At 46.9% G+C, this 14,360-nt stretch overlaps 2 protein-coding genes across 9 annotated transcripts in view; one reads left to right on the plus strand and one right to left on the minus strand.

Moving 5' to 3' along the window:
- Scn8a (sodium voltage-gated channel alpha subunit 8) overlaps positions 1–10,157 on the plus strand; it is a 183,788-nt gene extending 173,631 nt beyond the window's left edge. For 7 of the 8 annotated variants that reach the window (XM_074083415.1, XM_074083417.1, XM_074083419.1 and 4 more), the window contains one exon: positions 3,721–10,157. In XM_074083415.1, the coding sequence (XP_073939516.1) occupies positions 3,721–4,868 (1,148 nt within the window). In that variant the 3' untranslated portion in view covers positions 4,869–10,157. The remainder of the gene's footprint in view (positions 1–3,720) is intronic. The other variant, XM_074083421.1, reaches the window with a different exon arrangement.
- Positions 10,158–10,743: 586 nt separating this feature from the next.
- Tmdd1 (transmembrane and death domain 1) lies at positions 10,744–14,216 on the minus strand. Its single transcript, XM_074084851.1, has one exon. It carries the CDS (start codon positions 11,863–11,865, stop codon positions 10,744–10,746), a length of 1,122 nt encoding a protein of 373 aa, XP_073940952.1. The 5' UTR covers positions 11,866–14,216.
- Positions 14,217–14,360: the final 144 nt, after the last annotated feature.

A 14,360-nucleotide genomic window follows, 5' to 3' on the forward strand; every position in this document is an offset into this window, starting at 1 on the left:
AAACCAAAAAAACCATACAAAGAATTAATGAAACAAAAAGTTGGTTCTTTGAAAAAATAAACAAGATCGACAGACCCCTGGCAAACCTGACTAAAATGAGAAGAGAAAAAACCCAAATTAGTAGAATCAGGAATGCAAAAGGGAAGACAACAACAAACACCATGGAAGTCCAGGAAATCATCAGAGACTACTTCGAGAAGCTATATTCAAATAAATTTGAAAATCTTAAAGAAATGGACAGATTTCTAGATACATATGATCATCCAAAACTGAACCAAGAGGATATTAATCACCTGAATAGATCTGTAACACAAAATGAAATTGAAGCAGCAATCAAGAGTCTCCCCAAAAAAGAAAAGTCCAGGACCTGATGGATTCTCTGCTGAATTCTATCAGACCTTTAAAGAAGAACTGATACTAACCCTCCTTAAACTGTTCCACGAAATAGAAAGGGAAGGAAAACTGCCTAACACATTTTATGAAGCCAGTATTACACTTATCCCAAAACCAGGCAAAGACACCTCCAAAAAGGAGAACTATAGGCCAATCTCCTTAATGAACATTAATGCAAAAATCCTCAACAAAATAATGACAAACCGAATTCAACAAAGCATCAAAAAGATTATTCACCACGACCAAGTAGGCTTCATCCCAGGAATGCAGGGGTGGTTCAACATACGAAAATCAATAAATGTAATAAACCACATTAACAGAAGCAAAGACAAAAACCACTTGACCATCTCAATAGATGCAGAAAAAGCCTTTGATAAGATCCAACACCATTTCATGATAAAAGCTCTAAGAAAACTAGGAATAGAAGGAAAGTACCTCAACATTATAAAAACTATATATGGAAGAAGGAATAAAAGGAATACAAATAGGTAAAGAAACTGTCAAAATATCCCTGTTTGCAGACGACATGATCCTATACCTTAAAGACCCAAAAAACTACTCAGAAGCTCCTAGACACCATCAATAGCTATAACAAGGTAGCAGGATATAATAACAACATAGAAAAATCATTAGCATTTCTATACACTAATAATGAACAAACTGAAAAAGAATATATGAAAACAATTCCATTTACAATAGCCTCAAAAAAAGTCAAAATACCTAGGTGTAAACCTAACAAAGGATGTGAACGACTTCTACAAGGAAAACTATACACTTCTGAAGAAAGAGATTGAGGAAGACTATAGAAAGTGGAGAGATCTCCCATGCTCATGGATTGGTAGAATCAACATAGTAAAAATGTCGATACTCCCAAAAGTAATCTACATGTTTAATGCAATTCCCATCAAAATTCCAATGACATTCATTAAAGAGATTGAAAAACCTACCATTAAATTTATATGGAAACACAAGAGGCCACGAATAGCCAAGGCAATACTCAATCAAAAGAACAATGCTAAAAAAAAAAAAAAAAAAAAAGAACAATGCTGGAGGTATCATGATAACCAACTTCAAACTATATTACAAAGCAATAACAATAAAAACAGCATGGTACTGGCACAAAAACAGACATGAAGACCAGTGGAACAGAATAGAGGACCCAGATATGAAGCCACATGACGATAACCAACTTGTCTTTGACAAAGGTGCTAAAAATATACAATGGAGAAAAGACAGCCTCTTCAACAAAAACTGCTGGGAAAACTGGTTAGCAGTTTGCAAAAAACTGAAACTAGATCCATGTATATCACCCTATACCAATATTAACTCAAAATGGATCAAGGATCTTAACATCAGACCCCAAACTCTAAAGTTGATACAGGAAAGAGTAGGAAATACTCTGGAATTAGTAGGTATAGGTAAGAACTTTCTCATTGGAACCCCAGCAGCACAACAACTAAGAGATAGCATAGATAAATGGGACTTCATAAAGCTAAAAAGCTTCTGCTCAACAAAAGAAATGGTCTCTAAACTGAAGAGACCACTCACAGAGTGGGAGAAAATATTTGCCAGCTACACATCAAACAAAGGACTGATAACCAGAATATATAGGGACCTTAAAAAACTAAATTCTCCCAAAACTAATGAATCAATAAAGAAATGGGCAGAACTTTCTCAAAAGAAGAAATTCAGATGGCCAAAAAACACATGAAAAAATGCTCACCATCTCTAACAATAAAGGAAATGCAAATTAAAACTAAGATTCCACCTCACCCCTGTTAGAATAGCCATCATTAGCAACATCACCAACAACAGGTGTTGGCGAGGATGCGGGGAAAAAGAAGCCTTCTTACACTGTTGGTGGGAATGTAAACTAGTACAACCACTCTGGAAAAAAATTTGGAGGCTACTTAAAAAGCTAAATGATCTACCATTTGATCCAGCAATACCACTCTTGGGGATATACCCAAAAGACTGTGACACAGGTTACTCCAGAGGCACCTGCACACCCATGTTTATTGCAGCACTATTCACAATAGCCAAATTATTGAAACAGCCAAGATGCCCCACTACTGACGAATGGATCAAAAAAATGTGGTATCTATACACAATGGAATTTTATGCAGCCATGAAGAAGAATGAAATGTTATCATTTGCTGGCAAATGGATGGAATTGGAGAACATCATTCTGAGTGAGGTTAGCCTGGCCCAAAAGACCAAAAATCGTATGTTCTCTCTCATATGTGGACATTAGATCAAGGGCAAACACAACAAGGGGATTGGACTTTGATCACAAGATAAAAGCGAGAACACACAAGGGAGATATGAGGATAGGTAAGACACCTAAAAAATTAGCTAGCATTTGTTGCCCTTAACGCAGAGAAACTAAAGCAGATACCTTAAAAGCAACTGAGGCCAATAGGAGAAGGGGACCAGGAACTAGAGAAAAGGTTAGATCAAAAAGAATTAACCTAGAAGGTAACACACATGCACAGGAAATTAATGTGAGTCAACTCCCTGTATAGCTATCTTTATCTCAACTAGCAAAAACCCTTGTTCCTTCCTATTATTGCTTATACTCTCTCTTCAACAAAATTAGAGATAAGGTCAAAATAGTTTCTGCCAGGTACTGAGTGGGTTGGGGGGAGATAAAGGGGGTAGGGTGGGTGGTAAGGGAGGGGGTGGGGGGAGAAAAAAAATAATACTTTGAAAATCAGGGGCATTGGCAGAATACCACATAAAAGTTAAAGGGTAGTGAGATGGGGGCAGGACTTTGAATTCATTATTTGTGGATATGGAAGTTTGATGGCATTGTGGAGAACATTCAATAGTGTCTTAGAATTTTTTTTGGGGGGGGGGCCCTAGGGTTTGAACTCAGGGCTTTGCACTTCCAAAGCAGGCGGTCTGCCACTTGAGCCATGCCTCTAGTCTCCATAGCACCTTAGAAAGCTGTATGTGCACACTTGAAAAAAACTATTAGGAAAAGAGATGAGGACATATTCATAAAAGAAAATTCCATTCAGTTGTTAAAGTGAACAATGTCAAATTAGTTTTACATGAAGGAGCAATCTCACAAGCAAAAACAAATTAGAGCTCTAAATAAGGTAAAGTGCTGGCTTCTAGTAAACCTGTGTACTTAGGCACATTGTGTCTGTAATGTTTTCTCTGCTTTTCTATGTTATTTGAAACATGTAAATTTTTATTATTAAAGTTGAAATTGAATGGAAACTATCTACAAAGCCTTTTGAACTTAGAGTTCCTCAGTGCCAGGTAAAAGAAGAGAAAGGCTGTCTCTGACCTCAGTAATAACTTCTCTTCCTCCGTTAGGAATGTTCCTGGCTGATATCATTGAGAAATACTTTGTTTCTCCAACTCTATTCCGAGTCATTCGACTGGCCCGTATTGGGCGCATCCTGCGTCTGATCAAAGGTGCCAAGGGGATTCGCACCCTGCTCTTTGCCTTAATGATGTCCTTGCCTGCCCTGTTCAACATTGGCCTTCTGCTCTTCCTGGTCATGTTCATCTTCTCCATCTTTGGGATGTCCAATTTTGCATATGTGAAGCATGAGGCTGGCATTGATGACATGTTCAACTTTGAGACATTTGGCAACAGCATGATCTGCCTGTTTCAGATCACAACCTCGGCTGGTTGGGATGGCCTGTTGCTGCCCATCCTAAACCGCCCCCCTGACTGCAGCTTAGAAAAGGAACACCCAGGGAGCGGCTTCAAGGGAGATTGTGGGAACCCCTCCGTAGGCATCTTCTTCTTTGTCAGCTACATCATCATCTCTTTCCTAATTGTGGTGAACATGTACATCGCCATCATCCTAGAGAACTTCAGTGTAGCCACGGAAGAAAGTGCAGACCCTCTGAGTGAGGACGACTTTGAGACCTTCTATGAGATCTGGGAGAAGTTTGACCCCGATGCCACCCAGTTCATTGAATACTGTAAGCTGGCAGACTTTGCGGATGCCTTGGAGCATCCTCTCCGAGTGCCCAAACCCAACACCATTGAGCTCATCGCCATGGATCTGCCAATGGTGAGCGGCGATCGCATCCACTGCTTGGACATCCTTTTTGCCTTTACCAAGCGGGTCCTGGGAGACAGTGGGGAGTTGGACATCCTGCGGCAACAGATGGAGGAGCGGTTCGTAGCATCCAATCCTTCCAAGGTGTCTTACGAGCCAATCACAACCACGCTGCGGCGCAAGCAGGAAGAGGTGTCTGCAGTGGTCCTGCAGCGTGCCTACCGGGGACATTTGGCAAGGCGGGGCTTCATCTGCAAAAAGATGACTTCCAATAAGCTGGAAAATGGTGGAACACACCGGGAGAAAAAGGAGAGCACCCCATCCACAGCCTCCCTCCCATCCTATGACAGTGTGACTAAACCCGACAAGGAGAAGCAGCAGCGGGCAGAGGAAGGAAGAAGGGAAAGAGCCAAAAGACAAAAAGAGGTCAGAGAATCCAAATGTTAGAGGAGAGCAAAAATGAAATAATATACTGGTTTAAAACTTGCAAGTAAAAGGTTGTTTACAAACTTTCAGAATATTATCAGTGCAGAACAGCTGTGGAGACACTGTACCCTGAAGATCTATACCAAACGTAGTCTGCTTACCATGTGACATGGTTGCATCTTGAGCAGTGACCTGCCAAGGGCAAAGGACCCTGCTCCCTGGACTTAGATTTTCTATTGCTTGGGCAGGTGGTTACTGCATGTTCCACACTCAGTCAATGCAACTTAGGACAAAACTAACAGGATAAAAAATCAGAGGAGAGGCTGCCGGGACCAGCATATTTCCGTTGCAGCCAAATGAATTTTATTTTTTCATTTTGTTAATTCTCAGAAGCAGAAAGCATCACTTTAAAAGTTTGTTTGTTCATGCAAACTATATTTGCATTCTTACATTAGTTAGGCTACGCAGCAAAAAGAAAAAACACACACACTCACCTTTAGCCCATGTCATTTAATTGTCAGTTTCTTTGACATAAACCGCATCTTCTCCACATGGGCTTCACGTAGTTTGGAGATGGGTGGGGGAAACAATCAGGGTTTCCAGGCTGAGGAGGACTTGCTCAGGCCAAATCCAAACATTGTGCTTGTTCAATGCGTAGAAATGATTTGCATGATGGCATGCCGTGATCAGAAGTCATGCATGAGATCCATACACCACAGGACACTACTAACCCTGTCCCCTGCACTGGGTCAGCCTTTGGACAGGACCCAGCCCTGCACTGTTCACTGTATTTGGAGAAAATGGTAAGAGTTCCATACCGACTGCAATTCTTTCTGAGTTCTTAGAAGTCTTTCATACACCTTGTGGGTAGGGAAACATAACCAACCAATTGACCACCACCAACAACAAAAACAAACCCAATCCAACAAGCAGATGGATCCGTTGTGTGTATATGTTTAACAGACATCTCTAACATACAGCCATTGTTGCACATTTTGCAAGATGAACTGTTTAATGCTGCTCTGTGTCTAGCACATGGGGAGACTCTGATCCCAAATGGCTTTACTATTAATGTCACTGTAAAATCAAATCCTAGGGCTAAAAAAAATGTTCATTTTTATCTTGCAATATTTATGATGATTGTTTAGCCTTCACACTTGAGAACTGACACTTTCTTGGGGTAGAGATAAGAATGCTATGCAGAGTAGCATGTTATCTCTAGGGGGTATTTTGGGGAACTTAAAATGACCTTTCACTGGGGGCCCTGGGGTGCTCACTTCATTCAGTGTCATGTCTTTCTGCATTGTGGCTTTCTGTAAGCTTGGGTCAATGTTAGGGAGGGTTCAGATATTCTGCCCTGACCCCTCTCTTCTGCAGAGGGGTTGTCACAAGCTCTCACCTGCATGGTTCTCCTGCCTCCATCACCTTTCTCCACGAGCAGGGCTTCCCTTCCCAGCCTTTCAGGGCTGGGTGAGGCCAGCAGCACTGGGCTATGACTGTGACTTGTTCCATTTATTGTTAGAACAACAGTCACTCAGGTGGGACCTGAGGTAGAGATGGAGCCGCCTTGGAACCAAACCCACTTGGTTTCTTTACTGCAACAATGTTAATTCTGTAGGAGGTTCCAGCTTCCCCCAGCACATTCCCTTTCCGCCCGTTTTGCTATGTGCTTCGTGACCTTCCCGTTGTCATTGGAGGGTGGCTTCAGGGGAGGAGCATCATGTCTTCCATCCCATCTCCTGCTTTATGAAAGACAGTTCTTAGTCGAGGGGTATCTCATCTATGACTAGGTTTCAAAGCCAAGATGCTGCAGTTGAATGTGTCAGGAAGTCTATTTGAAGAGTGAGGAAAGACTTTAGCATGTGAACCAAATCAAAATAAATTCTTCCTGAATCATGCAATAGAGGGGGAAAAAGAACCAACCCATAATCAGATGCACCAATCTGCCTTGCAGTAGAAGCACTTTGGGTGTAGTCTTAGTCCACTTGACTAGTTTTGCGTAGAACAACCACAGCAAGTCAATAAGCAGAGCTTCTACCTTGTTGGGCTGTTAGAAGCTGTTCAGCTCTACTAAGCCTGCTTCTGTGGTGCCACAGTAGGGTTTTCTACCACACCGAGCGGGCCAGGTTAGGGAAGCGTTTCACTCAGTGCCCTGCTAATTGCTAGGATGAATGTATAGTGCCATGTACAGGCGACATTGTAAACAGCACAAAACAGAAGCTGACGTGTGGTTATTCTTTTTAAGAGAATTATAAATACTGTAATATATAATTTTATTTTATTGGCATGCCTTTTTGTAAATACAAATGATTAACTTATTAAATAGGAAATGGCTTCTGGCTTACGCCATTGTCATGTTTATTTTTATTTTTTATACTTTTCTTTCTTCTTAGAACTTAGATGCTGTCAGCCAATGTACATCCCCAAACCAGACAGACAGACAAAAAATTTTTTATTGCTAATGGTCTTTTCCAAAACAACAAAAAATATATATTTTTGTTCCAATGTGCAATAAATTCTAACCACTTCTATGCAAGATTTGGCTAAACTTAATCATTGTTCTCAGTCTTGAGACGGGCAGCAGAGCTCTCCGATTCCGCTAGGTACGCCAGTGCTATGCTAGTGATGCCATTAAGCTTCTAGAGCCTATTGACATTCTTCTAGCCCTTACCTTCCCCTTCCCTAGCTACTGACCCAGCCCAGCAGGCTGTCCTCTCAGTAACACATGGACCTTGGTATCTGGCACTTGCCAGCCAGCTTCCTAGGAAAGAAACCACCTCCACTCTCTGAAGTTTTACTTTTCTTTTTTTTTTTTTTTAACTTATCCCACATCTTAACCCTCGCCCACTGTCCCTCCACTCAGTCACTCACTCACTCCCTCACCCATCCCCGTTCCACACTTCTTTGGTAGTAAATGACACCATCACCAGCAGTTTACACCTGCAGTTAACAGGCATTGAACTGAAAGAATCAGCGATGGTGTTTTCACACCTTCACTGAGCGGGCAAGTGGCGACGCTTTGCCAAATATTAACGAAGCCAATCAAAAAGCAGCAGCAGCCACAGTATCACTGCACATATATATATATATAGATATATAAATATAAATATTTATTTTTTTGTAGCCGGGTCCTTGGTGCAGTATTTATACTCCACAATCCACCTTTAAAAAAAAGGACAAAAACAAAAAGAAGTATTCATTTGAAATGCAGAGCCAAAGCCCACTGAGCAGCAGCCAACATGGTTGCTGGTTTGTGTGTCAAGAAACACCTCTCCCTCTTCTTTCCTTAACCTTATGCTTAGGATGAGGACACTGGGTAATTTAAAGCAGAGGTGAGGGCAGGAGAAAGTTTCCAAGTCAGCTGCTCCCACCTGTCTGTAAATGAACCACTTTGGGCACCAGACATTGACTGGGCCAAGGTAAATAGAAACTCCCAGTCAAAGCCTTTGCAGTGACAGTGCCCATGTGGGTTCTTTTATTTTTTTCGCCACAAGCAATGTAAACTGTAAAAGACCAATAGTGTATTAGTGAATGCATGGAGGCCAAAGCTGCCCTAATGAGATATGATTAAAAGAAAAAAGTAAACCACTACTATAAGCCAAAAGGAAACAAAATAAAAACGACCCTTTTTACTATACAAGGGAAGCCTGTCTTGGTGTGTGTTTGTTGTTTAACTATCCCAATTCTTTAGTCCTGGGAGGGGTCCGGGAACTGGGACCTTAGCACATTTGGGGAAAGGAAGGGAACAGAGGAGAGAGAAACCAGAGCCTATCGCAGTTCTAAGTAGAAATTGGAGCGAAAGGCCAGGTCCTGATCCCTGATCCTCACTTGCCCATTGCATGTGGCATTTCTCCCCCTACCCCTGGGCCAGTGCTCAGAGGCCCACAAAAACCCCTAATGCACCTGGAAGATCCCCCCAGAGATGACTTCAGCCAACCCAGCAGGACCAGCCTTCTGCCTTTTTCATCGGTATGTTTGGAAAAAAAAAAAAAAATACCCTCATGCCCCAATGCTAGGGCAAGCACGATGCCCAGAAGCCTCCTCTGCTCGTCAGCACTGGGCCCTGTCCTCCATCGCAGACCAGGGCCATCCTCTTGACATTCATGTAGGGGTGGGGGCACCCCATTTAGGGACGTCCCTCTAGACCAAGTCTCCTGGTCCAGGAACACTCAGGAGGATCTCAAAGTGCCCACTCTAGTCCGCTCCAGTAGCTCCATTGAAGAGAGATGGCTGGTAGGTCAGTCCCCATCCTCAGCCTCTCTGCCTGAGCCTCCAGGCCTGTTGCGGAGGTGAGATTGCCATGGGTTATGACTTTGTGACTTGAGTTCTGGGCATCTTCTGTAATGATGCCTCTTTATTTTCTCAGATGTTGCCCACAGTTTTGCAAAAAGCTTCATTCGTTTTCAGGTACCCCATCCCCTAAAGAATGAGCTGCAACCAGACAGCCAGGGAGCCATCAGGAGAGAAGAAGTCTGGGTTGGGAGGGGCCAAGGTTTGCACCAGAGTCTGCATTGTGGCTCAGCTCTGTGCTCTCTTGGATTCCCTATTCAAGACTCCAAGATTTCCTTCATTTAAACACTCCTGAGGTACCCCTAACCCTGCCCCCCACTGCTGTTTGCTGTACATAGAAGCTAAGTGGGGTGGGGTGGGTGGGTGTGCACGTGGTGTGTGTGTGTGTGTGTGAAGAATGTATATAGGTAAAGGGGAGCGTGATCCAGTGGTTCCAGAAAAAGGGACAGAACTGTTCTATCCCTAGTTCAACCACTGGCTCGCTGTGTGGCCTTGGGCAAGTCACTTAACCTCTCTGTGCCTCAGTTTCCCCATCTGTCAAATGGGGGTAATAATACTGACCTACCTCACAGGGGTGTTGTGAGGCTTTAACTAAATGTTTTGTAAAGCATTTTGAGATACAGAGGCAAAGGCGCTAGGGAAGGGCAAAGTATTACACTTAAGATGAAATGGAACCATAAATGCTGCTATTCTGAGAGCCATTTTAAACTGCACTGCTCCAACCACCCCCGCTTCTCATCACCAGGACAGCAGGTCGAGAAAATGTCTTTCCTTTCACTTGCTTCTGGGGTTTGTTATTATTCTAGACACTTATTTTTCCCCCTTGCTGTATCCCTTCCCTCACCCCCTCGACTTGTTCCCTGTTCTGTTTATGCGGAAATGGCAGAAATGCTTGAGAAATGAGAATGTAAAAGTGGATTGGAAGTTTATAGTCTGAAATTTCAATTTTACTTTGTACTGTACATCTTTTTACTTTAGAATTTGCAATAAAGGGTTACGTCAATCTTGTTTTCAACTCTCCTCTTGAATTGGCCTCTGTCATTCTGTCCTGAGTCTCTGGGCCGCAGGCAGGACAATCTGCCTGCTTTGCAGCTAGCTACTCAGGTGGGCGGGAAAGGACCAGAGTCTCCAGCTGGGACTTTAGGAGGCTTTGCCTGAGTGAGACGGACACCACGGTTCCCCCCGCATGTATCAACCACACACTATCCCTCGGGGCTCAAGCTTTCAGATTAGACAGCTCCAAAAACTTGGCAATGGAAGTTGTTAGTGGTTCCCTGATGTAAAAGGAAGGGAACACCTCCCTCTTGAAAACCCATCTGCTCAGCATTGGCCGACATACACAGGTATTGCTCGGCAAGTGACGCTTAGTGGAAAATAAGAGCAAGAAAGACGCAAGCAGGGCTGGGGGCGTGGCCACACACACTCGCTCTCTACTAAAACTGACCAGCGGTGCTGTCCGCCCCAGTCTGCGTCACGGTCACGGTCACCCTCCTGGTCCGTGCGCAGCCCGCCGCCCGTGCCCACCATTTCCAAGCAACCCACAAGCGACTGCTCCGCCACGGAGTGTTTCTAACTTTTATAGTCCGTCCCCAGCCGCGCTCCCGTGTCACAGCGGAGGGCAACCTGGCCCACCTGCAGCCCGGAGCGCGGGACACGCGGACAGCTCGCTACACAGAAGCGGCTCCATTTCCCACCAGCCGCGCGCCCGGGCCGGCCGGAGTCGGGCAGTGGCGCGCGGACCGCTGGGCCGCACCGGGGCGCCGTCGTCACCGGTGACCCACAGCGTAAGCAGGGTGAGCAGCGCCGCGGTGCCCAGCGCCCCCACGAAGCCGGTGAGGACACCGAGCGCCAGCGGCCCGGCCCAGCCCGCGGGGCTCCGCTCGTATGGGGGCTGCGGCAGGCGCTCCACGATCAGCCCCAGGTCGTCCCAGTGGGGCGCGGGGTCCGAGGCGCGGCGGAGGCGCGGGGCCGGGCCGGGGGGCGCGGCGGGGGCGGCGGCGCCCGGAGGCGGCAGGTAGTGCTCCCCGAACTTGCGCAGCTTCAGCGTAGCTTGCTGGTGGAGGTTCTTGCCCAGCTCCCGAGCCACGTCGGGGCGGCCGCTGCGCCGCAGGGCCCGGGCCACGCGGTCCCAAGCCAGGGACGGGGCCTCTGCAGCCAGCCAGGACGCCAGAGCCTCCCGGCAACCGTCGGAGACCTCCCCGGGCTGGGGCTCGGCGGACCGCCCCGAGGGCTCCTCCGCCGAGGGCTCAGCTGCCTCCCGCCGCCCCCGCCGCAGCGGGCCCGGCGGCCCCGGCGCCTGTGTCAGCGGCTCCGGCCGCGCCAGGTGGTCCTCGGAAAGCCGAGCCAGCTCCGCCTCCACGTCGGGCTCGGGCGCCTCCAGGAGTGACCGGAAATGGCCGCACTCCTCAGGCGTCAGCAGCTGTGCCAAACGGACGGCCGCATGAGGGCCCATGGCGTCCAGCGCTCCCCCTGTAGACAGCGCCCAGCCCCAGAGCACTAGGACCAGAACCTGCGCCGCCATCGCCCGCCGTGACTGTGACCGTGACCGTGACCGTGACCGCTGGCTGTGCGGGAGGGGCTCCGAATGCGGTGGGGGAGGGTCCAGCGTCCACGGATTATGGGAGGGCGTGGGCTTCGAACATTCAGGAACTGAAGTGCGGGAAAGGGATACAAATCTTAGCGTGCAGGGACTCGGGGGGAGGGACAGGGAGGAGACCCTCCAACACATGGGACTGGTTGCCGGAGGTCACAAAACGCAGGAACTGTAATGAAAAGGTTTGTGATCCCCACAGCGGCTGAGTGGGACTCGGGACCCCACACGGCTAGGATTCTGGGCTCTTATATTGAGGTGCCTCCTCTAATCTCTGTACCAATCCCCCGAATTTCGCAAATCCCCGTCTCTGCTAATTCATTTACCACCCTTTACCCTCTACCCCCTCCCTGCGCCTCTCCATCATCTCCGAGTCAAGTCCCAAATTCTTTCATCTGAGGTTGACCCTGTCTTTCCCAATATTCACACTTTCACTATTCCAAGCCCTCATCCTAACTTCCTTCAGGTCCCCCCTCGAAACATACGGGGGCCCCCACTCACCTAAACTTGTTTCATTTTCCTTAAGGAGGCCTGGCTCTGGCGGTCTGCATCACATCTACTGTCTGGTGCCTTCTAGAAAGGACCCCCTGCCTCCACACACCACTTAACCCTGTCTCCATATGTGCCCCTCTCCTCAGGGGCCCTCAGCACATTTCAGCTCTACCTTCTTACTGCCTTTCCCCTTAGACTCTGCCCATTGTCCCCATAGTGACTAGCGCATGACAGGGGTTTGATAAAGTTTGTTGAATCTGTGTGAATTCCTGCAAATGAGTCTCCAATCCGTGACCATCTTCACCCCTCCCCACCACACACACACACACACACCCAGAGGCTTCTTTGTGGAACCCCACTTCCTGCTGTAACAAATTGCGGGCAGCCCCATATGGATGCTCCCAGTGATGCCCTTTCCAGCCTTCATAGTTTGCGGAGATGTGCCCTTCTATCTGGGAAGGTTTCTGACACACTACTGCCACCTGTCCTGATCTATGCTAGGCATTCTTGAGATAACCTGTGAATCCTCCATCAGCACTGTGCTGGAAATTAGAGGAGTTACTCAACAAACATTTTCCAGTGTCTTTTATGTAGCAGATAATTGTGTCAGATGTGAGAATATAAAGATTGATATGGTGTTCCCCCCCCAGCACCCTTATCCAGTTATATAAATAATCCATTTTTGAGCTTTCCCCACCTCGATTGTAGTCTCAGTGGCTATACTTGACCACTTCTGTATCCTCTGGTCACCCATAATGTGTGCACACAGTAGGCACATGATAGAGGAGGGACTATGTGAACCTCCAAGGGATTAGGGGTTGGGGATTACTGAACCCTGGAGTAACGCCCTCAAGCCCTCAGGTCCAGGCTCACCCACATTTGTCCCTCTGTGGAGGCAACTGCTTAGTTTGCAGTGGCACCTGGGTGCTAGCCTTGCCTCCTGCAAGCCTGTGGTAAGCCCTAAGCAAGGACCTGAGCTCTGGTGCATTTTCAACAATTCTGATTACAGCATTCAAGGATCTCGGGAAGTTGTGAGTTCAAACCTCTCCCAGCCATCTCCAGAGCTTTTCCAGCAAATGTACCTAGTTGTTTCCATCTCCTGGTTTATCATGAGCTGTCAACGATAATCTGGGGATTGATAGATGGTAGGAAAGTGGACAAATGGTCCCATGTGAATCAAAACACTGAAACTCAGCTGTCTCCACATCCTTCCCTCTGCCCACTCCCCCTCCACCCAAGGGAAGACATGTATGACCCTTGCCTATTCCACCAGGGTTGCTGTAGGAGCAGGCAGGAGAGACTGGGGCAGGAGAGAAAAAAAGTGGGAGGGGTGCCCCCACCCTGGACCAAAGATCAGAGTTGTGAAATGGGCTAGGGGGCAAACACCTGACACTTCATCAAGGAAAATTGGTGGGAGGGAAAGGAACATGATTTTCAGACAGAAAGCCTCCAGAGCATGGTGGTGCATGCCTGTGATCCCAGTTACACAGGAGGCACAAGTAAGAGGATCATGCTACCAGGCCACCCAAACAAAAACTCCAGACCATATCTGAAAAATTACTAAAGCAAAAAGGGACTAGAGGCCCCTAAGGGTAAAGTGCCTGTTGCTCAGGGAAAACACCCCATTCTCCAGGTCCCAGAATTCTAGATCTGAGTCTAGGGGAACCCCCTAGACTCAGGATGACCGCTCCCCTCCTCTCCAGCTCTCCTTTCCTCCATGAATTCATTTGTTCCTTCCTTCACTCACTCAATATACATGTAAGCTCTTCTTTGCCCCTCATACTGTAGAGTCCAGGGCTACAATGAGGCAGCCTGGCCTGAGCCTCAGAACTCGTAACTGCAGCGACCTGAGCTCTGGTGCATTTTCAACAATTGTGATCACAGCATTTAAGGACCTCAGGAAGTTGTGAGTCCAAACCTCTCCCAGGCATCTCCGCTGAGGGCCCCCATCAAGAGGCTTCTCCCCACTGGTCTCAAAGCCCAGCCACCAGCAGCCACTGGGTGTGCAGAGTGAATAACAGAGTTCCAGGATGACTTTCTGCTGAGGGAACAGAAACACCCACATAGCTCAGACTGGACATGACCTGGACGCTCAAGTATTCTGAGAGGGATCCCCACATTCCACTGTTCCCAAAAAATCC

The sequence above is a fragment of the Castor canadensis genome, chromosome 8 (assembly GCF_047511655.1).
Source record: "Castor canadensis chromosome 8, mCasCan1.hap1v2, whole genome shotgun sequence".
NCBI lineage: Eukaryota > Metazoa > Chordata > Mammalia > Rodentia > Castoridae > Castor > Castor canadensis.